Consider the following 23374-nt stretch of genomic DNA (forward strand, 5'->3'; position numbering starts at 1 on the left):
TCCCGTTTCGCCAGGAATACTACAAGCTCTTTTCAGGGCGTCTTCTGCTTTAAATAGTCCCACGTGCTCGCCGCCCCGTTCACGCCCCCTCCCTCCACCCAGCGCTCGTGGCTCGGCGCCCTCCGGAGAGACTGCCGCTTGGGCTTACAGAGGTAGAAAAGATTAGAGGTAGAAAACGGCAGCTCACTTCTTGGTTCAATTTGTCTTTTTTTTTCCCCCAGCCGGGCGAATGCAAGAAAAGTGTGTGTGTGGGGGGGGGATGCTTATAGAAACAACCAGACATTTATTTTCCTGATCCGAGACTGGTTCAGGCCAGGGGTCTCCAACCTTGGTAACTTTAAGACTTGTGGACTTCAACTCCCAGAATTCCTCAGCCAGGTTTGCTCTGTATGTGTGTGTGTGTTTTCTCTCCTCTTGTCCCAAGAAAGCCCCCGTTCCCTTAAAAGCAGAGAGGCGGGGTTTCCTATCCGGAAAGGAATGACGTAATTCCTCTCTTACGTTCACTCGGGAATACCGGTGAAGGGGGGCTCCAGTCGGAAGTTGGCTTCCTTTTACTTCCTCCTTCCGGTTGGCGGGTGAGCGAACCCTCGAGCCAAGATCTTGGGGAAGGGGGAGCGAAGAAGCGAAGGGGGGTGGGGGTCAGGCGTCCCGCATCAGGAGAGGGAGGGAGGGAGGGAGGGAAGGTGGCCGCGCGCGCTACGTCGGGCCGAGCCGGGGGGGGGGGGTGGCGCACCCGCGTCCCATCCTTGCTCTCTCCTCGCCTGCGCGAACTGGAGCCTTTCCTCGGCTTACCGTCCGAGGGGGAGGGGAGTGAGGAGGGAGGGCCGGCCGCTGGGCTTATTAAAAGAGTCTCAGGCGACCTTCTCGTGCGCCTTGGTTAAGGTTGCCTATGTTTTGTGGTCGCGCATCCCACTCTGCAGACATTCAACAGGTGAAGCCCTCCGCACGCAGGCGCAGTACGGAGCAGAAACCTGTGGGGCAAACGCCCGGGAACTCCCGGGCCGCTCTACTCTTTGGGTCAGTCTTTCTCAGCCCCGCCCAACTTAACTCTGTGTGTGTGTGTGTGTGTAAGACAAGAGTATTAAGGTGTGTTCCTCGCCTGGATGGATAATAAAATTCAGGTTTGTCAATTGCCTCACTTTCTGAGGCTTCGGGTTAGGACTCGCGGGCTTAAATTTACATTTTAAGATAACTTTTATTGTTTTGGTTTTTTTTACTGTGACCACACGGACCCACGTTGAAAATGAAATTCTGTTGCCTGCTCTCCAGAGAAAGTGTATATCTTACCCAAAAGTAGGCGAAGATACTACGTGGCTGCGTTCACGTAGCTGCCTGCAAATCCTTCTAAACTCCGGGAATGTCAGCTGAGTCTGAGAGGGCTTCCCAAGAACCAGCCTTTCCGTTGCCCAAAACGGGTTGGCAACTTTAAGACTTGTGGACTTCAACTCTCAGAGTTCTTAAAGTTGCCAAGGTTGGAGACCCAGTCTGGCCTGAACCACTCTCGGATCAGCTTTGCTGGCTGAGGAACTCTGGGAGTTGAAGTCCACAAGTCTTAAAGTTGCCAAGGTTGGAGACCCCTGGCCCAAAAGACCCGATTTCAGAATGAAAAGAAAACAGGAAATGACGGTTGTTCATGTTGCTCAGTAGGCACTAGATGCAGGGAGACTGAGGCAGCGTTGTTCAATCTTGGCAACTTTTAAAGATCTTGGCAACTTTTAAGACTCCAACCTAGCACTATGGATGTTTATTAGAAATAATTCCCACTGCAATCCATGGGACTGTTGAAGTGTATACAGTATTGATTTGCAGCCCCTTTGGGAAAGGGTTGCCTTCAAGTTTCTCTTGATTCTTGGAGATTGCCTGCACTAGTCTGCTGTTTTCTTTACTGCCTCCTTCCTAGAACTGAGATCACTAGCCCAACACAGTTGGGTTTGTACCTAAGTCCCAAAAGTGCTTTTTCAAGAGGCAACTGGATTTTCTGGTTTTTCTTTGATGACAAAGATGACGAAAGTCCAGTTGCCTCTTGAAAAAGCACCTTCGGGACAACCATGACCTGGATGACTGAGAATCTCCATAGACGGTTGTACCTAAGGCAGGAATAGAACTCAACAACTCTCCTGGTTTCTAGATTGATGCTTTAACCATTACACCAAACAGGCTCTTGAGATATATAGAATACAGATAGAGCAGTGTAAAAATATAACCTCATGATCATCATCATCATCTCTCCTCATCTGGAAAACATCAGTGAGAGAATTCTGTCAGAGTTCAAAGAGCAGGAATCCACATATAGAAATGCAGGCCATTTAACAGAACAGAATAACAGAATTGGGAGGGACCTTGGAGGTCTTCTAGTCCGACCCCCTGCTCAAGCAGGAGACCCTATACCATTTATTAGAATGAATGTGTAAATCTCAATCCTGATTGTTCCTTTGGGAGTGATATTCTAGTGCCAGGCATTTCCATTTGAGTTTTTGCTCATTTAAATGATGCTCTTTAGTTTGTTTGGGCAGTTATAGCCTCATTATTCTTTAGAATGTAGTCAGTAGTTGTAAACATATTAACTCTACAATGGATTATAAACTATTATACTTGATTACCCAAGTCCACACACACAATTTTTGGATGGACAGAGATTACAGTGGGCCCAATGACTGATACAATGTAGGTTGGGAAGGTTGAATTTTTGGAAGATTCATGGGTTCTTTTTAAACTCTGGTAAATTTTCAAGATTGAGCTACAGACTAAGGATTTACCATCTTGAATGACAGGAAAATATGCCACCACTTTTCAGTAATTGTGATCACTTACTTAAGTGGCCTCAGACTAATTTCCGTACCCTGTCTGCCCCCTGGCCTGCTTCTAGTAGAGCAATAGGAGTAACTACAATTTGTAGAGAAACAGTGATGACTGCAAAATAGGGTATTTTTAGTGGCTACTCCTATTAGCTCTGGAAAATAGATTCAATAGAATTTGAGCATGGATCTGAGAATTTTGATATTAATGATTATTGCTACTTTTATGAGTCTGAACAGAAATAAAGAGGTAGCAGGTATTTTTTTCTCTCAAATATGAGAACAGATACTAGGTTTAGAATTAAAAAAATAGCTTGTTTATAAGCTTTAATACAAAGTGCATGAGAGGAGAACATTTTAATAGTAGGCAATTGCCATCTTTAACAAATGGAAATTATTGAGTTTGCTTATCATCTCATAGTTTTCAGCATAGATGTATGTCAAAGGCCATTTCACATGAAGACGTACCAGATATATAAATGATATAGAAGCTGTATTGTTATTAAAATGGAAACATGATTGAGATAGAAATGAAAATTTCAAAAATCATTTTGCATGCAGCTTGATGTACCGTAAACAAGTCTTAACATTTGATTCAATTCACTGCCTTAATGCAGACTTGCTTACGCAAAAATCTATTTAGAATTGCTTTTAAATGTTTTCCTCAAAAAAGGATAAAGAAAACAAGTTGCTATAGTCCTTTTGTGTTAAATTATCATTTTACTAAGAAAATATGCAAATTTGCCTGAAGGGAAAACGTTTATTTTCCTGTTTCACTGAATCTATTTTTTCTTTTTTAATTTCTTTAAGTTTAATAGATCGAACACTGATGGAAGTTGTCATTTTTGTGAAAAGTTTAGCAAATTACTATATTAATCAGTTCCACATTTTTAAGTAGTACTTAAAATATTTTAGAATTTATCAGAAACTTAGCAACTGAACCTTTGATATGTTGATATATTAGCAACTGAACTTTTGATACGTTGACTTACAACAGTTCATTTAGTGACCATTCAAAGTTACAACGGCACTGAAAAAAATAACTGACCATTTTTCATACTTATGATTGTTGTAGCATCTCCGTGGTCATATGATCAAAATTCAGATGCTTAACAACTGTGGCAAGAAATTGTAAAATGGGGCAAAACTCACTTAACAACTCTCTCGCTCGGCAACAGAAATTTTGGGCTCAATTGTAGTTATACAATTGAGTACAACTGTACTACCTGTACAGTATGCAGTATTATTTAATACCACAATCTGAACTGTTTTTATTACGGTACAACTTCTACAATCAAAAGCTGCTTTAAATGTCTCAATGTTTTTTCTTGTAGTTTTTTATGACAACGATAACCAGAGTTGTTGTGTTGCTGCACTGGAGTTGCTTGACCTCTTGGGTAAGTTGTGACATCTTTTAATTTCTGGAAGAATTCTAAATATATTTCTAATGATTAAAATTATAATATACAGGGTGTCAACTCGCGAAGCATTCCTGACCTGCTCTCGAGTTGCCATAGGCAGGGGGATGGGGAACCGAGCTCACAGCTGCAGTGAGGGAAGGGGCGTTGGTCCTACCTGATACGCTCCTTCTCGTTGAGTGGAGACAGCAGCCAGTGTGGGTACTACTCATCCAATCAGATTGAAGGACTGAGTCAGCCAAGAACTTTAAGTCCCGCCCTTGTTGCCGGGCAGACCCAGCTTTGGCGAAGACTCGTAAGACTGACTCGGCGTGTGGGCACAGAAGGCAATATCTGCCACCAGGTAAAGAAAGAGAAGAGGAAGACAGACAGAAAAAAACACAGCCGGAGTAAGGGAGGGTCTGGCTGCTGTCTCCACTCAACGAGAAGGAGCGTATCAGGTAGGACCAACGCCCCTTCTCCATTGAGAGTGGAGACAGCAGCCAGTGTGGGACATACCCCAGTTCACTGTCCCGAGTTTAGGGTGGGAACCGGCTGGTCAGCAACAACCGTCTCCCCGGCAACGACACGCTGAAGCACCCGGCGTCCGAACGCCGCCTCCGCCGATGCAAATTGATCCAATCGATAATGACGTATGAAGGGAACCGGCGAAGTCCACGTGGCCGCCCTGCAGATCTCCAACAAAGGCGCCTGGGTCGCCCATGCAGCAGTCGTAGCAGCGCTGCGGGTGGAATGAGCGGTCACTCGAGCTGGATGCGGAAGGGAACGAAGGTCGTAGGCCGAGGCGATGGTATGCCGAATCCAACGACCGACAACAGATGAGGAGACCTTGCACCCTTGGGAAACGGGCAGAAATGAGACAAACAGCGACTCCGAACGACGGAAAACAGATGTCCTCCTAATGTAGATCCGCAAAGCCCGCCGTACGTCGAGCGAATGCCATCTGCGCTCCCGGGGATGAGAAGGATGCAGGCAGAAATTAAGCAGAATGATTTCCTGCGATCGGTGGAAAACTGAATTGATTTTTGGGACGAAGGTAGGGTCCAAGCGGAGTATTACACGGTCCAAATGAAAGACACAAAGGTCAGAACGGATAGACAATGCTGCTATCTCCGATATACGACGGGCCGACGTTATCGCCACAAGAAAAGCCACCTTGCAGGTGAGTAGACGGAGGCTAGTAGTCCGCAAAGGTTCGTACGGAGGTCCCGTAAGTGACTCCAATACTAAAGGGAGATCCCAGGTCGGGTATCTGTGTAATACAGGAGGACACAAATTCGTAGCTCCTCGAAGAAAACGCCGGATTAGGCGATGATGCGACAATGATGGCAGAGATCCGCAGACCAGGACCGAAGACAGCGCGGCCACATGCCTGCGTAACGTATTGGAAGAGAGGCCTTGAGCCAGACCCTGCTGCAGAAAGCATAAAATGTCCACAATGGATGGCTGAAGAGCAGAAACGCCAGACTCTGAACACCAGGAACAGAAGGCACGCCAAGTGGCAGAATAAATCCGATCTGTAGAAGGGCGGCGCGAGGCCTGCAATGTCTGAATAACGTCCGGCGGGATATGCACTGCTGTCAAAGTGCTCCGCTCAACCGCCAAACGGTCAGGTTGAGCCAGGCCAGGTCCGGGTGCAACAGAGCGCCCTGAGACAGCACGTCGTCCTCGAGGGGAATGCGCCACGATGGGGCCACCGAGAGGGACACAAGGTCCGCATACCAGGGTCTCCGGGGCCAATGAGGCGCTACAAGGACCACTTCCGCCCGCTCGTACAAGATCTTGCGAACCACTCTGGGCAGGAGGGAGGTCGGGGGAAAAGCGTAGAGAAGACCTGCCGGCCATGGAATTCGAAGAGCGTTGACGCCTGCTGCCTGAGGATCTGGGAATCGGGCGAAGAACCGAGGCAGCTGAGCATTCGTGTGCGTTGCAAAGAGGTCGATAATCGGCATGCCGAACCGTCGAGACAGCTCCTGGAAGATCCGGGGATGGAGACGCCACTCCGCGTTGTCCACTCGACGACGACTCAGCCAGTCCGCTTGGGCGTTGTCCACTCCGGAAATATGCTCTGCCCGGAGAGAGCAAAGGTGCCGCTCTGCCCAGAATCCCAGTCGCAGGGCCAACAGTAGAAGCGACCTCGACCTGGTCCCCCCCAGCTTGTTCAGGTGCGCTTTCGCTGCAACATTGTCCGTCAGGACGAGGACGTGGGAGTTGGAGATCAGGTTTCGGAAGGCCCTGAGAGCTAAGAAGATCGCCTGTAGTTCTAGCCAGTTGATCGGGCGACGGGACTCTGCCGGGCTCCAAGTGCCCTGAGCCAACTGACCTTGGCAAACGGCCCCCCAACCGAGGAGTCTGGCATCTGTGGTCACTACCACCCTCTGAGGCTCCAGGAAAAATGACCCTGCAGCTAGGGCCAGGGAACGCCACCACCGCAGGGACCGACGAACAGCAGGAGGGACCGGAACCGGCCTGGATGAAGTGCCTCTGCCCGCCTTCTGCAACGGCAAGAGAAACCATTGAAGTTCCCGTGCGTGCAGCTGTGCCCAGGGAACTATGGAGATGGCAGAAATCATTTTCCCTAACAACTGGGAGAGGACAAGAGGGGAAACGGCCCTACAAGATTCCACCTTGGAAATTAACTGACGGATACCCGCCTGTCTATCGGGGGACAAAAACACCCTACCCCGAGCAGTGTCGATAAGGGCCCCCAAATGGACCAAACTGGTGGAAGGGGAGAGGTGACTCTTATCTAAATTAATGGAGAAACCATGGGCTGCCAAAGTCTCTACCGTGAGGCGAACATCCGACACTGCCTGAACAACAGAAGGGGACAACAGGAGAATATCATCGAGGTAGCATAAAAGTCTAACAGAACGGACACGAAGAGATGCCGCTAAAACAGCCAGCACCTTCGTAAAAGTACGGGGGGCCGAGGCGAGACCAAAGGGCAACGCCCTATACTGATAATGGACCCCCCCGTAACAAAAACGCAAAAAACGCCTATGGGAAGGAAGGATAGGTATGTGTAAATAAGCCTCCGTAAGATCTATGGAAGAGAGGAGATCGCCCCTCCGAACACCGGCTAGAATAGTTTGTAATGACTGCATTTTAAATTTCCGGTACACCACGTACCTATTTAAGCGTTTCAGGTCCAAAATGGGGCGCCACCCCCCCGAAGATTTGGGAACCAGGAAAACCCGGGAATAGAAACCCTGACGCTCCTGGCCCATAGGGACGAGTTGAATAGCTCTAATGGTCAGGAGATGCTGAATTGCTGCGTCCATAAGGGACTTTCTCTCCGAATTACGAGAAATCGTGCAACAGACAAAGGAGTCAGGGGGGGTGGAGACAAATTCGATAGCTAGACCAGAGCGAAGAGTGGCGAGGACCCACTGATCAGAGGTGGACCGTTCCCAGGCGGCCACGAAGATGGCCAATCTGCCACCAATGGGAGGATCAGCAGTGTAATTAGCGCCGGCGACGGATGAAACGACCTCCTCCCCCTCGAAAGGGCCGTTTAGACCCGAATGATCTGCCCCGGAATCCCCTATCTTGTGAGCCCCGATGCCTGCCAAAATTTGTATACGGCCGGGGCGAGGGGAAGGAGGAGGAAGAGGGACCACCAACATCATTACCTCGAAGGTGGGGTCGAGGGGGATATGGAGAGAAGCGAGAATCCCCCCGTCGGAAAGCCGCCGCCAAAACTTTCCGTTTGTCCCTGGTTTCGGTCAAAAAGGGATCTAAAGCTTCCCCAAACAAACGGGACCCCCCAAACGGGACCGAGGCGAGCTTCCACTTATGCCTGGCGTCCGCCTGCCAATGTCGGAGCCAGGTCAAACGGCGAGCTGTCACAGCAGAGGCCAGCGATTTGGCAGCAAAACGGGCAGCACTGAGTGTCGAGTCCGCTGAAAACTGAACCGCAGCTACAATCTTATTGAGGTCATGCTTAATATGAGCATCCTTCGGTGACAATTTGTCTTGTAACTGGCGGAGCCACAACAAAGTGGAGCGGTTAAAAAAGGACGCTGTAGAGGCCGCCTTAATGGCCCAGGCCGCCCCTAGATGCGCCCTTTGGAGGACCATATCCGCACGGCGTTCATCGGGTCGTAAGTTCTCAGTAGGATCGCCCGGAACAGTGGCAGAAGACAGAAGAGCGGCGATGGGAGCATCTATTGATGGAAGCTGCAGAAGAGAGTCCAGTTCAGATGCGACATGGAAATTCGTACGGTCAGACGAAGAAGGGATAGGGGCCGATCCCGGCGAAGCCCACTGTTGTTTCACGACATCCAGGAAAAGGGGAGGCGTGGGGATGGTTGTAATCGGTTTGGCCGGCTCAGCGAACATCGGGTCTAAAGTCCCGGATGGCACAGAAACAGAAGGTTGCGAAGCAGGGGAGGAAAGTTGAGCCGTATTGACGGCCTTGAACAGAAGAGACCTAAACAAGGCCTGCGGAAAAAGGGCAGTAGTCGCCGGCTGATCAGGTGGAAGGTTCTCGTCATCCGACAACCCAGAGTCACTATTGTCCACATCCGACAGGGAGGAGAGTTGACTAGCTTGGGAGCAAGAAGGAGAGTGAGGCGCTCTAGAAGGTGCATGACCAGAAGAACGAGACTGCTCCGGTGAGGCCGACCGAACAGAGCCAGCAACGCTGGAGGGACGAAGACCCGCTGCCAAAGTCTTTTGGACTGCAGCCTCAATCATCTTTTGCAGTTGGTCGGAAGGAAGAGGACAACTCACCGACTCCTGAGGCAGGACTGGAGCCAAGGGAACCTCAGAGGAGTCTAGAGGAGGTGGAATATCAGGAACATCCTCATCCGGGGCCGGCGCAGCGACAAGGTCCGCAGGAACAGGGCCCCACAAATTTGAAGTGGAGATAGTGACCGGGCAGTCCCTGAGAGACAACTGGTCCGGAGTAGCCGGTCGAGAACTCTGCAGCGGAGCAGAAGCCGTTGAAGCCTGAAGGTCAGAGCTCGCTTTGGCACAAAGTTGAGTGAGGACTCTGTCCCTCCGCTTTTCCACTTTATCCAGCGCGCTGCTATGCTTCCTGCTCTTGTGATGGGCGTGAGAAGACGGGGCAACAAGTGACTGCGCAGGATCTTGGAACGAGGCAGATCCATCTTCTGACTGCCTCTGAGGAGCAGAGGTGTGCTTACGCCCATGTTTGGATTTGGTCAATGACTTCGGCATAATGACAGATCCCAAAACAAAAGCAGCAGTCGCAAGATGAGGACCAGGTGGGGAGCGCGGCAACTCCACTAATTTCAAGCCCTGAGCACACGATCCAGAGGGCGAACGGCAGGGGAGCGCAGCCACTCCACAAAATGGTCGCTGCAAGAGGAAGTCAGCAATGGAGGCTGGCAAGGACAGCGGGGATAAAACAAGTCCAACAACCAACGGAGGGGGCGCGAAGCTCCACGAACACCCGCACAGCCAGCCCAGTCAAGTGCAGTCCAGGCAGTTGCCCCTTAAAGTTGCCCACAGCTTTCAGAAAGAAACAGCAGCTCAGTCACTGTCGCTGGGATGGGGGGGGGCGCGAAGCTCCACTCTCACAAACTTAATTGCCCAACAGACAGGAAGCCTTCCAGGAGCTGCAGCAGGGAAGCGTGCAAACAGAGGGAGCCTGCAAACTCGGCTCAGCTGTTGGTCGGCTGTCAGCGCTGCGGAGGAACAGCGGAAAAGAAGAAATCTCCACTAATTAGCTCAGCTGGTAGTCGGAGCGGCTTGAAATCGCGCTTGCAGCAGCGTGGGGCATGCGCAGAAGAGTAGCCACCAGGGACCACGAAGGCAGCAAATCCAGCTTCCAGAGAGGGGTAAGGAGCGGTTCAAAGTCCAAAGCAGCAGGCAGAAATGTTCTTTAAGAGATCAAAAGCTGCGTATTGGAGCGGAGGGCTACAAAATGGCCGCCGCCACAGAAACGGCGCGAAAAAAAACGGCCGAGAAGACAATAGGAAACCCTGGGGGAAACGATCAGCAAGGAAATGGGGCTGCCAAGCCTGACAGGGACTCCCAGGAAGCCCCCCAGGGGTCCCCAAAAGGACAACTCAAAACGTCCTCACAGAAGGGGATTAACAGCCCTTAAGGGAAAACACGGGAAAAAAACTCACAAAGTCCAAAGGCAACCAAGTCCATAGGGAGAAGCAGAAGAAATGTCAGAAACAGTCCAGAGTCAAAAAACGCCAATAATTCCAAAAAGGACAGATAGTTTGAAGAAAACAGTCAGAGCTAGATACCCATACGCCAGTCCAACTGAAGGACTGAGCCAAAGCTGGGTCTGCCCGGCAACAAGGGCGGGACTTAAAGTTCTTGGCTGACTCAGTCCTTCAATCTGATTGGATGAGTAGTACCCACACTGGCTGCTGTCTCCACTCTCAATGGAGAATTGCACTTCAGTCAAAACAATAGCACATTCCAGCCATCTCTATGTCAAGGCCATCTCCAGGGAATCCCACAGTGGCTGGAGGGAGGGAATGTGACTGATGACACACCTTGAGGAGGGGGGAGAACAGAGTCAGAGCCAGGGCGTGAATTAAGTAAGGTCAGAGTTGGCTTCACTTGAAATGTGCCGACATGAAACTCCTAATAATTAACTGGATTTTTTTTTGAAGCTTGGCTCAAGGCTCATGATTTAATTAGGGCATTGGTCAGGACCCTGACAGTGGGTTCTTTTTATCCTAGTAGTGTCAGGCACAAAAGATCAGGACCATACATTAAGTTGCAGTTTAGAAGATTTATTGCTCAAGTCTATGCATAAGAATCTAATCAACTAACAGTCAATACAAAATTGGTGCTAGATAAGAGTTGATGGAATTTGGGGGAGGACGGGGACTTAGATCACTTATGGCAAGGAATGAGTCCAGACTGATCACTCTTAATTCTGCCCCCGGCTCTGTCTCTTCTTTTACAACTAAAAGGATTTGAAAATAGTGGTAATAGTCATGCTAGTTGAAGAGGTACCTGATTTAGCAATGTCTATCTTTCTACGATGAAGAGAAAATGGTGGTGAAATGTCTGAAATCATCCCAATCCCCATTTATGATGTGGTTCCAACCTCTTAAAGACCATTTTAAAAATGGTTGATTTTTGGCCATCAAAGGGTTCTTAAAAACTGGTGGGGGTTTTGGTTATATCTATATTGTAACAGTCTTTGTTTTGTAGAAGATTCTGTTCTTTTATTGCAATATGAAGTTTTTGTTAATGTTTGTATTGAAGTAGTTTTTCCTCACCAATTGGAATCTGTGTTGTTTAATATAGTACAATGTGGTGCTGCTTTGCAGAGCTGCCTTGACTCAAAACACAATTGCTGGAACGAAGTGACCAGTCAACATTTTGCCTAGTCATTTTGCTTTAGTGGAAACCTTTTGCACAGAGATGCCTATAGGTAGAATCCCGAATCCCACTGATGTGATGCTTTGAAGCCTCAACTGAAACAAAGTGCTCCTTCAAGGCTCCATACAAGCTGAATCTATTGATTTGCGACATCTTCTCAAGAGATACAGCAATCCTGCCTAACATTTTGGAGTGCTGTGACATTAGAACTACTGACAAGGCCAAAGATCTACTGGGGCAGACCTGCAAAATGGAGGGAAGGGAATAATTTCTTACACCTGTTTCCTCCTCCAAATGAGGGTATTCTGTCCCAGTGAAATCAAGCCAGGGTTAGCAAAGATTAGAAACTGATTTGGAAACATATCATGGAAGCTTTGGATTCCCACTGGTGTATTATTTTCCTACCTGGGTACAACATGATGTATCAATTCACAACATATTCCTGCAGTGGTTCAGGAATGCCTTTGTAGTCTAAACATAAAATTAAAGATGTATTAAATTTATATTTCACATACTAAAGTAGGGGTATACCTTGTCTTGAATGAAACAAAGAACTAAAGGTGACATGACAGCAGTGTTCCTGTATCTAAGGGGTTACCACAGAGAAGAGTAAGTCAACCTATTCTCCAAAGCACCTGAGGCAGAATAAGAAGCAATAAATGGAAACTAATCAAGGAAAAGACCAGCCTAGAACTAAGGAGAAATTTCCTGACAGAACAATTAATCAGTGGAATGACTTGCCTCCAGAGATTGTGGGTGCTCCAACACTGGAGGATTTTAAGAAGAGATTGGACAGCCATTTGTCTGAAATGGTATAGGGCTTCCTGCCCGAGCAGAGGGTTGGACTAGAAGACCTCTCCAAGGCCCCTTTCAATGCTGTTATTCTGATTTTCTTTCTGCATTATTCAGTAGGTGTCTGTTTAATTTTCTGTGAAATAATAGTATCACTTTTTTTTTAGGATTTTCCCCTATTAGGTAGCAAGAAGGATGTTTGAAAATATCAAATCTTGGGCTGAGTATGTTGTGGAATGGGCTGCAAAAGATCCATATGGATTCCTTACAACAGTGATCCTTGCTCTGACACCTCTATTCTTGGCAAGTGCGGTGCTGTCGTGGAAACTGGCAAAAATGATTGAAGCTAAGGAACGGGAACAAAAAAAGAAACAAAAACGCCAAGAAAACATTACAAAAGCTAAACGAACAAAGAAGGACTAAGACTTCAGTTTCACTGGGCCAAATTTTTCTGGCAATGCACTGTTACTGTATGTGTACCTTTTTTTGTTGTATCCTTACAGAAATGAGACATGACAGATTTTTTCCTGGAATAATGTATCCTTAATTTGTGCTATTAAACTTCTGTAGTCATGAACTTTAATTGCTTTTTTAAGAACTCTGATTTTTTTTCTAACCTGGGATATACGCAAAATGTAAGTTTATAATACATGTGTAATAATTATATAGATATGAATTATTATTTTCATTACAATCTGTCTTATGATTTTATACCATGGAAAATAATTGTTTAATAATTTGCATATTATTTTGTTGTATTGTAAAATTTCCCTACATTGTGAAGAATCCCAATTTCATACTGAAAACCAGTATTTTCACTATTTCCCCGGCATAATGGTTTGTAAGAACCAGATTGTCTCAATTATACAATCCATGATAGCTTAAATTATCATTCGAGAGATTCTCCTTGTTAAATGTAAATGATAGCAACCTTATCTACAATGTGCTTGGGGAAAAAAGAACATAAAATATGATTACTGGAATAGTCTGTGGATAAGCCATAGCTGTTGGATAATAGTTTCTTATTTGTGTTGCAGTATATTCTTGGTGGCAACACTCTGAGCACAAAGCAGTAGTGAATATTTCCAGCTGAATGTAGACAACCACTAAGTTTGGTAACAACCAGAATCAATGGTTACAAATGGTCTCACATGTTTATTAGTTCAGCTAAAGCAGACTGAAGGCAAATTTTAGGAATCTTGGCCAGTTCAGGCCAAATGACAAGCATCATTCTCCCTGTAGCAAGCCTCTTTGGCTGCTGTCACAAAGTTGCTATAGAGGCGCCCTGAAATTCCTTTTATATATTTCTAGTCAAGCCTTCCTGTTTCAACTCTTCAAAAATCAAGGCTTCTTAGGATCATCTTTGAAAATCTTGTAACATTTTGAAGCCTATTTACATCTAGTTAACTTATAACATAAAAGAGGTATCTTACCTATAACATTGGTTTGGTGAAATTATGACTACTAAACCAACATTGGTTTACTGATCTAAAAATAAAGTTAGGGATTATGTACCCTGTTTCCCCCAAAATAAGACCACCTCTGATAATAAGCCCAATTGGGCTTTTGCGCGCATGGCAATAAGGCCAAGCACTTATTTCAGGATTCAAAAAAATATAAGACGGTCTTATTTTCGGGAAAACACTGTAGTAAGATAGAAAGCTAATAATTCATCTAGTAGTGACTGCATCTCCTGATGCAAAGGACGCCAAGTACAAATATGCATTTTAAACAAAATGTATAGGACATTTAAATATGCTCATGATTGCACATTGTTACTGATTTGTTAAGCTATGAAACATTAAATGTCTACTTTAAATAAACAATGTTTAAATTAGCTTTGTTAACTTGCACAAGTCCTGACATTTATTTACAATGGGAAATTTTTAACTGTAATGTGCCCCGTCCTAAATAATTAATTATTGTGTTTAGCGACATTTAGAGCCTTGTCAAAATCTTATTAGACAAAAATAGTAAATAAATATAGCTTTTCATAAGCAACATTTTGGGTCCACTTCCATAAACAAATCATTTTGTAATATATTAGGAGAAGCTGCGAACTGATATGACTAAATTTCATTAAGCAGTTTGGAATATGAGAAGTTATAATAGTTTGACAGGTTTAAAGAAAATATCTGCATACATTGGATATGCCATACACTCTCTTTAACATTAATTAACAGCTAGAATATATACAGTCATGTAGGACACCATCTGTAATGATTACAGCAGCATTAAATTTTATTGAAGCATAACTTCACTGAAAACATTGTCAAATGATTTAAGAGGCAAAAGAATTAGAGATGGGACATTTTATAAAAAGCAATTAAACATTTCCACAAGAAACAGCAGAATCTAAGCATTTTGAAAATGCTGCTAAGCTTTTAAGTATAACCTGGAATTTTAAAAAAGTATCTTCATTCATGTTGCTCATTAACCAAATGGTGCCTCTTTCCTGATGCTTTGCATAGGGTGGGGGTGGGGGGGGTAGAGAGGCTTGGCTTTTATTTTTTATGGTCAGGAGGCATCCAGGCTCCAGGCTGAAATGTATTTGCTGTACTAACAGGGTCTTCTGAGCGTTCGGGCTTTCCGTAGCTGGAAGCAGATGCATGTCCTGTAATCTGTGTTTGAAGTGGTCCTACCTCAAGACCCTCTTTGTCCTGAAGGAGTTTGGTTTTTTCACCCAAATCTTCAACTTTAGCTTTCATTTCTTTTTTGTAGTTCATATTCTGGATACATTCCTGGAAAAAAAAAAGTAACGCATTGAACTGACTGAAAGAAACAATGAATGCTAAGGAGATGCACTTTGCTTGAGTGGGTAGGTTGTGTTGCTTTCACTTTTCACAATAGAAGAGCTTGCCTCATTCAGCAAGTAGCATTTGAAGAGGCCAGGGAAGGCAGCCCCCAGCATAGACGACTTCATCCAGATTCAACTCATTGGAGTATAGGATGCTAATTTTCACTTTTCCGGGCATGCTCCTACCTTGAATTGCTGGAGATCCCTCTAAAACAGGGGTCTCCAACCTTGGCAACTTTATGCCTCAGCGCATGATGGCTGCGGAATTCTGGGAGTTGAAGTTCACAAGTCATAAAGTTGCCAAGGTTGGAGACCCCTACTCTAGAAGGGCGTGGCAGACTTGCCCCAAAATTTCATACCCATTCCCATTCCATTGATGAGCTAATCGTGGATCAAAACCCTTCTATCAGTAAATACCAATTAAGAATAAACTATATACATAAATTTTTAATGAAAATTTTAAACACCAGGATGGGAGTACTACAAACTAAAATACTATAGGGTCAAAAGAATAAAGAAAAAACTAAAGATGCAAAAAGAAAACATAGCACAAAAATAGAAAAAGTGATACAAGGAAGTGGCTTCTGATTTTCTCTACAGCAGCAACTATGATTTTAAACTGACCTCTCTCTCGAAAGTTGTATCGTAACTTTCCTTTCATGATCTATCCTAGCTAATAATCAAAACCATAAATCACAATTTCATTTATCCTCTTTTAGACAAAAAGTCCATAGAGTTTCTAATCGCCAATAAACATAGTGATTCAGAGGATTTTAAACATTTCAGTGAAACCATGAATGAACTTGTTTAATTATGAAGATTAGTTTGAAGTAACTACATTTTCTATTTGTCAGAAATGTTTAAAATTTGCTTGTTTCATCAGCCCAACAGTCCCAGTTGTCTTAACTACGGCTTGGAAAATATCTCAACCCATGCTCGAGCTTGATTTCAATTTGGGCACCTTTCCATCTAAATCTATGGCTGGATTCACAAATTATACTAAGTTATAGCATGTTTATTTTTAGGTTAGCACAGCATACAGACCCAATCACTGGCTGTAAGTCATGGTTTATTGCTAGCACCATGTGAGAAGCAGCCTACTATACCTTGTTCAAAAATGCATGCTTCAGAATGATGAGTTACCTCATATGATTTTGAATGTAGACTTAAACATCTCTTCCCCCAGCTTTTTTGTTGTGAACTTCATCCACCCTTCTTGAGAACTCAAAAGTACACTCATTTGTATTCCTGAATTGGCTTAATAAAATACTTTGTCCTAATACAGTTGTCAGAATTTTGCTACGGCTAACTTAGATTCCTTTGCTTTTTGTTTTAGATGTGTGTCCAAGATTATCAAACTCTGCATGCTAGAGGCTGTCAATCACCATAATTTCTCTTAGAAGCACGCAGCACATTACTTTTTCTTGGTCACTATTCTTTCACGAGCGCATTCAAGGTACATTCAAGGTAACCTAAGGATTCCTAAGTAGGTCCCCATCTAGGCCCTTAACAAAATCAGCAAGATATCCTATATCCCGTGTCTTCAAGTTAGATTATTCAAATATATGGACTATGCAGAATCTATGTGGCAGTATAAATAATGTATCAAAATGCTGCAATACTTTTTCAAAACAAGGACTTAAAATATTGTCTGCCCATCATTTAAATTTATAACCATGTATTTCTTTAAAAAAAAATAATGGAAAAAACACAGAGCAAATGTGTCAAATAATTTTACAAAGACTTGCAACAAGATATAATTCATTATCCATGTATAATCAAAGGACTATTTGCAAAACACAAGCTGAAAAGGAAACCAAATTCCCATATCAAAATGAAACTGAGATTGGACAATAATGAATCTCTATAATCACAATGTAATAAACCTACTGAGTCTCTAATGCTAGCTGAAAACAATTCAACTGACTTCAATTAACTTTCTAATTTTTCTGGCATTCAAAGGTCAGACCCACAAGGAGTACATATAAATTTAACGAAGGCTCCTCCCCCCTAACATTTGGCCTCCAGGGGAAAGAAGACATTGACCAGATATTACAGAGGAGCAGCACAACAGCATAGCATGAGATTCTATTGCATTTCATCTGTACAGCTTATATAATTATTTCCTATTCCTTTTCACGGGAAGGGCAAAAATGCTGCAAGGTGGATTATTGGGAAAATTAGCTTGTAATGGCTGCTATTCCCCTAGCAAAAAATCTTATCTAATTTACTGGGGACGCAGAGGCTCAGTGGCTAAGACGCTGAGCTTGTCGATCGAAAGGTCGGCAGTTCAGCGGTTCGAATCCCTAGTGCTGCATAACGGGGTGAGCTCCCGTTACTTGTCCCAGCTTCTGTCAACCTACCAGTTCAAAAGCACGTAAAAATGCAAGTAGAAAAATAGGGACCACCTTTGGTGGGAAGGTAACAACGTTCTGTACGCCTTTGGCATTTAGTCATGCCGGCCACATGACCACGGAGACGTCTTCGGACAGTGCTGGCTCTTCGGCTTTGAAACGGAGATGAGCACCGCCTCCTAGAGTTGGGAACAACTAGCACATATGTGCGAGGGAACCTTTACCTTTACTAATTTACTGGTTCTGAGATACAGAGCATAATCACAGTATAGAACCCAATCCACATATAACACTTGGAGCAGTCTGGAGGTGATTTGCTACTGTCACTGCCTTCTTGTCAAAAAGTATTGTTAACTTGCTCATCTAGCGTACAACCATGCCTCTTGGTCATCCATTCAAGTATTTATCAGGTCCAAACCTTAGTTTTTTTTCCAGATTAACCAGGGTTGGCTAAGTGTTGCTATCTGCTGCCGAAATTACTTTTACAGAAAAAATTATACAACATAAGATGAGGCCATTCCCTGACAAAACATCTGTCGCTATCTAGGCTTGTACTCTCACCAGCGTTACTGTCATAGGTTAGGAGTTACTTTCATGCAGAGCGTTCTTTTCCTGCTTTCCTTCAGTGATGACTGGAGAAATCCCAGTTCCCTAACCGATGGTTCCCAATCAACATGGGAGGCAGCCATGGCAAGCTATTTCCCCCTGCATTTCCCCCTTGGTGAAATCCTACTAGATGTGGGAGTCACATTTGAGTATTGCTTCTGTACAGAACATATCCATGTGTGCATATGACATAATAGCCAGGGTGGCGGTTGATACCCCCAGACTTATGGTTATGGGGGATTTCAACCTGCCATTTGTCGGTGAGACGTCTATGGTGGCTCGGGAGTTCATGGCTTCCATGACGGCCTTGGACCTGACCCAGTTAGTTCAAGGCCCTACTCACATGGGGGGACACACTCTGGATCTGATTTTTGTCTCTGGTCAGTGGCAGAGTGATCTGGAAATAGGGGATCTAGTCATTAAACCCTTGTCATGGTCTGATCACTCTCTCCTTTGCATGGACTTTCAAACCACTACCCCTCGCCGCAGGGAGACGGAGCCGAATAGATGGTTCTGTCCCAGACGCCTGATGGACCCTGACAGGTTCCTGACGTAGCTTGGGCCATTCCCTGAGGCTCTGGTTCATGGCGCGACTGAAGAACTGGTGGCCGCCTGGGATAGGGTGGCCGCTGGAGCTCTGGACCGCGTTGTGCCTTTGCGGCCTCTGACCTGGTGCCGATCTCAATTGGTTCCCTGGTTCTCCGAGGAGCTAAGAGAGATGAAGCACCGGAAAAGACACCTGGAGAGTGATTGGAGGTCTAGCCGCTCTGAATCTGACCGAACACTGGTGAGGTCTCATATTAAGATCTACCTAGTGGTGATAAAAGTGGCAAAATCTAATTATTTTTCCGCTCTTATCGGGTCTGCAGAGAACCACCCAGCCGCCCTGTTTAGGGTGACCCGCTCCCTCCTTCATTTGGGAGCGAGGGAAGACCCTTTACAGGGAAGGGCTGAGGATTTTGTGCAATTCCTGCATGACAAAGTCACTCAGATTCGGGAAGGCCTGGACTCTGATTGGGTAGATTTGGATGGGGTGACGGAGGTGGGTTTTGAGAATGTTATCTGGGAGGGGTTTGACCCTGTGACTCCCGAGGACGTGGACAGGATTCTGGGTAGGCTTAGCGCTGCCACATGTTTATTGGACCTGTGTCCCTCCTGGTTGGTGCTGGCCTCCTGGGGGGTTACACGAGGCTGGCTCCAGGGGATTATTAATGCTTCTTTGAGTGAGGGTTTCTTCCCTCCCTCTCTGAAAGAGGCGGTGGTGAAGCCCCTCCTCAAGAAGCCTTCCCTGGACCCGGCTATATTAGCGAACTATCGTCCAGTCTCCAACCTTCGCTTTGTTGTGAAGATTGTTGAGAGTGTGGTGGCACGACAACTTCCTCAGTACCTGGATGAAGCTGATTATCTAGACCCGTTCCAGTCGGGCTTCAGGCCGGGGTACAGCATGGAAACGGCATTGATCACATTGGATGATGATCTCTGGAGGGCTCAGGACAGGGGTTGTTCCTCTGTCCTGGTCCTATTAGACCTCTCAGCGGCTTTTGACACCATTGACCATGGTATCATGCTGCGACAATTGGAGGGGTTGGGAGTGGGGGGCACCGTGTTGCAGTGGTTCTCCTCCTTCCTCTCCGACCGTACGTAGTTTGTGTTGGCAGGGGGGCAGAGGTCAACCTCGAGGCCCCTTGTTTGTGGGGTGCCGCAAGGGTCGGTCCTCTCGCCCCTTCTGTTCAACATTTATGTGAAGCCGCTGGGCGAGATCATCCATGGTTTTGGGGTGAAGTTCCATCAGTACACTGACAACACTTAACTGTACATCTCCACCCCGGACCATCCCAATGATGCCCTTGACGTGATGTCCCGGTGCCTGGAGTCCGTGCGGATCTGGATGGGGAGGAACAGGCTTAGACTCAACCCTTCCAAGACCGAGTAGCTGTGGTTCCCGGCGTCCCGGTATAGTCAGCTGGTTCCATCGCTGACTATTGGGGGTGAGATCCTGGCCCCCTCAGAGAGGGCTCGCAACTTGGGTGTTCTCCTGGATGCACGGCTGTCTTTGGAAGATCATATGATGGCCGTGGCCAGGGGAGCTTTTTATCAGGTTCGCCTGATACGCCAGTTGCGTCCCTTTCTGGACCGGGATGCCCTGCACACGGTCACTCATGCCCTCATCACGTCCCGTCTGGATGACTGTAACGCTCTCTACATGGGGCTCCCCTTGAAGAACACTCGGAGGCTCCAACTGGTCCAGAATGCAGCCGCGCGGGTGATTATGGGGGCGAGTCATCACACCCATGTGACACCTCTCCTGCGCGAGCTGCACTGGCTCCCAGTGGTCTTCCGGGTGCGATTCAAGGTGTTGGTCACCACCTTTAAAGTGCTCCATGGCTTAGGACCGGGATATATACGAGACCGCCTTCTGCCATTGACAGCCTCCCACCGGCCAATACGCTCCCACAGAGAGGGACTCCTCAGGGTGCCGTCAGCCAAACAATGTCGACTGGCGACGCCCAGGGGGACAGCCTTCTCTGTGGGGGCACCAGCCTTCTGGAATGAGCTGCCCCTAGATGTGCGTATGATCCCCGACCTGCGCATCTTTCGCTGCACCCTGAAGACCCTCTTGTTTCAACAAGCCGGGCTGGCCTAACACGAATATGAATTTTAATGGGTGTATGTTAGTTTTTAATTTGTGGGCCAAATTTTTGTATATTTGATTTTAATGTTTTTTAAATTTTGTAAATTTTATGTGTTTTAATATGGCTGTACACCGCTCTGAGTCCTTCGGGAGAAGGGCGGTATAGAAGTCTAATAAAAGTAAGCATAATTGCCCACAAACAGCCAAGCTTAGTTCCTTCTGAGATGAAACATTTTATAGATACCTTCAGAAATTCATACTGGATGACTTCAAAGACCATTTTAAACTGCTTGGGTTATAGTTCAGTGTAGTGGAAGCTACATTAACATTTGTTTATTGTATGAAAGCTGGCAACTACTTTTTAATATAACTGGCCTATTGCAATAACAAGTGGCATGGTGGCCTAGTGGTGAAGATGCTTGTCTCTCACTTGGAAGGCTGAGAGTTCAATCCTAGTAGTGACAGATGTTTCCTATGAAAAAAATATCTGCTGTGAACTCCATGTAGGTGTCAGGAAGGGCATGCCACCAGTAAATGCTCAGCATTATCCAGTCGCCCTGATTCTACACCAAATAGGGATTCTAAGATCGTAAAAAGGGAGTTTGGGCTATTGCAATAATATGTACAGAATAATTATTTTGCAAAATACACTGAACATTATTTCTGATTTGGAAAAAGAGACATTAAGCAAGCCAACATGGTTCAAAGTGAGGAAGCATGAAATAAAGCAAATCAAGGAAAAAGATGACAGAGGCATACTGATGAGCTTGCAGCAAGAACCTGAATATGAACAATTTCATATATGATATGATCATTGTTATATTAAAAATGAGTATTATAGAGGTGGAAAAGGTTGATCCAAATAAGGCACTTACAAGAAAAAATACAATCATCTGGGTCATTTTGATTAAATAATCAGGTAGTTGATGATGGTGGGAATATGCTAAAGACATACCAAATTATGTGCCCCGTTGGCTATATGAATAAAGTTTTGTTTTATTCTTATCTTTACAAGCAAGGGCTAAACCACTGAAGACTCAAGATGGATGAAGTAATTCTTCACATCAAGCATTTTGAGTATAATGGATATTAGTGACCAACTTAGCCAGCTTTAAAGGATGATACTGTATGAAAAATTCATGTGAGATAAGATTATTTGCATCTAATCAGGTATACAATATATTACACTTAATATCAAAAGCCATATGCCTCTGTATGGTGATTGCTGAACAATGTTTCTGCCTTCCCATCATGTTTTAAGCCTCCCCAAAGTAACTACAATTTTTTTAAAAAAAAGGATTTGGCTTGCTTGTGTCTTGCAGAGCTTGTATATTCTTAAGTGATAATACATTAGAAAGACATTTTAATATGCCCACACAAAAAAGCATTTGCACAGCAAACATTGCCACCATGTCCAATACCAGGTAAAAGGACTTAAGAGACAAAAGGACTCATCCAAGACTTAATTTCAAAGTTAAAAGGCACTAAACATAGCTTATTTGTACCAAGAAAAAAACCTCTGACCTGGCCTTCTATTAGATTAAAATACTATTGGCAGTTTATTGCTTAACATGTAGAAACTCAGTCAATTATTATTTAATAAACAAATAGTTAAACAAACTATAACTTAGTGTAGTATTTGTACCATTTCATACAGTTCAGAAAGATAAAAAACCTTTCATTTTAATAAGAAAGGTAAGTTATATGCTCTGGGCACCATCTTACAAAGGCACAATTTCTTCATGCGTCTGCCATTCTCATAGATGATTCACTGGAAGTAAGAAAATACGCCTGCTGTTTTAATTATAGAGAAATTAATTAAAAGCTTTTAATTGACTAGTCTAGTCAATTAATCTACAAAAACGTTGCAGCCTACATTTAAGAAACAGAATATATAAACAGGCAAGCATAAATAAAGTATGCAGGCAAAGTGTCACTGAAAATATAATTCTTAAACCATCCTGCAGTTGGATGATAGGAACTTAGAATTCAATGAAAATGAATCACCGTGATTGGAGTTAGTTTCTCTCATGCTATTCCTGAAATAAATAATATTCTTACAATCAAATAAGGAAGATGAGCATACACTATGATAACTAAATATAATGTAATTTTCAATTTAATTATTCTCTTCTAGGGATGATGGTGGGGAGATAATAATTGAAACTTTATGCTTATTACTACTCAGTAAAGTACATTTTCCTTCCTTGACAAGAAGGCTGTCAAAACAAATAATTATGGAAATGCTCGAAATAGTTTGGAAGAAGACAGGAGCTGTCACGAAAAGTTTCTCTTCTCTTTAACATTTCACCTTGTATCCAACTGTGCAATTCAAAAGCCACTTAGTTTTTATTACTGCACAGCAAACACATAGCACATTAGAAATGAAAAGTAGTTCTTTACCATACTTTTTATTTTTAACCATTTTCAGACCTCCCATACCAGCTAAGAAACACATTAATGAATTCAATTTCATATTAAAACCTATCTCCTCATAAAAAAAAACAGTGTTGGGGAAAATCAAGAGAGTATTTTTACTCTAATAAGATCAGTAGTCTTTAACTCACCCAGCTTACAGCATTCCAATGAGAAACAGGGAGTCTGACTGAATGTAACAGTCCAGCAGACTATTATTTAAACTGGGTTTAAGGCTC

General features: G+C 44.7%; 2 protein-coding genes across 4 annotated transcripts in view; one reads left to right on the forward strand and one right to left on the reverse strand.

Moving 5' to 3' along the window:
• The first annotated feature begins 496 nt into the window (after positions 1–496).
• Positions 497–12914, forward strand: SMIM15 (small integral membrane protein 15). 2 transcript variants are annotated; one of them, XM_070938862.1, is made up of 3 exons: positions 497–575; positions 4130–4192; positions 12499–12914. In XM_070938862.1, the coding sequence occupies exon 3, from the start codon at positions 12527–12529 to the stop codon at positions 12752–12754; it is 228 nt and encodes a 75-aa protein (XP_070794963.1). In that variant the 5' UTR covers positions 497–575; positions 4130–4192; positions 12499–12526; the 3' UTR covers positions 12755–12914. The 2 variants fall into 2 exon arrangements, with proteins under 2 accessions (XP_070794963.1, XP_070794964.1); XM_070938863.1 differs by lacking the exon at positions 497–575 and adding an exon at positions 1103–1121.
• Positions 12915–14548: 1634 nt separating this feature from the next.
• The window catches only part of NDUFAF2 (NADH:ubiquinone oxidoreductase complex assembly factor 2), a 50842-nt gene continuing 42016 nt past the window's right edge, over positions 14549–23374 (reverse strand). For both annotated transcript variants that reach the window (XM_070938861.1, XM_070938860.1), the window contains one exon: positions 14549–15072. In XM_070938861.1, the coding sequence (XP_070794962.1) occupies positions 14836–15072 (237 nt within the window). In that variant the 3' untranslated portion in view covers positions 14549–14835. The remainder of the gene's footprint in view (positions 15073–23374) is intronic.

The sequence above is a fragment of the Pituophis catenifer genome, unplaced genomic scaffold, assembly GCF_029215685.1.
Source record: "Pituophis catenifer annectens isolate HBS135680 unplaced genomic scaffold, rPitCat1.0.hap2 SCAF_2, whole genome shotgun sequence".
Taxonomy (NCBI): Eukaryota; Metazoa; Chordata; class Lepidosauria; order Squamata; family Colubridae; genus Pituophis; species Pituophis catenifer.

Excerpts from the sequence above, each read along its gene's own strand:
- SMIM15 (XM_070938862.1), top strand. The coding sequence starts at position 12,527 with ATGTTTGAAAATATCAAATCTTGGGCTGAGTATGTTGTGGAATGGGCT.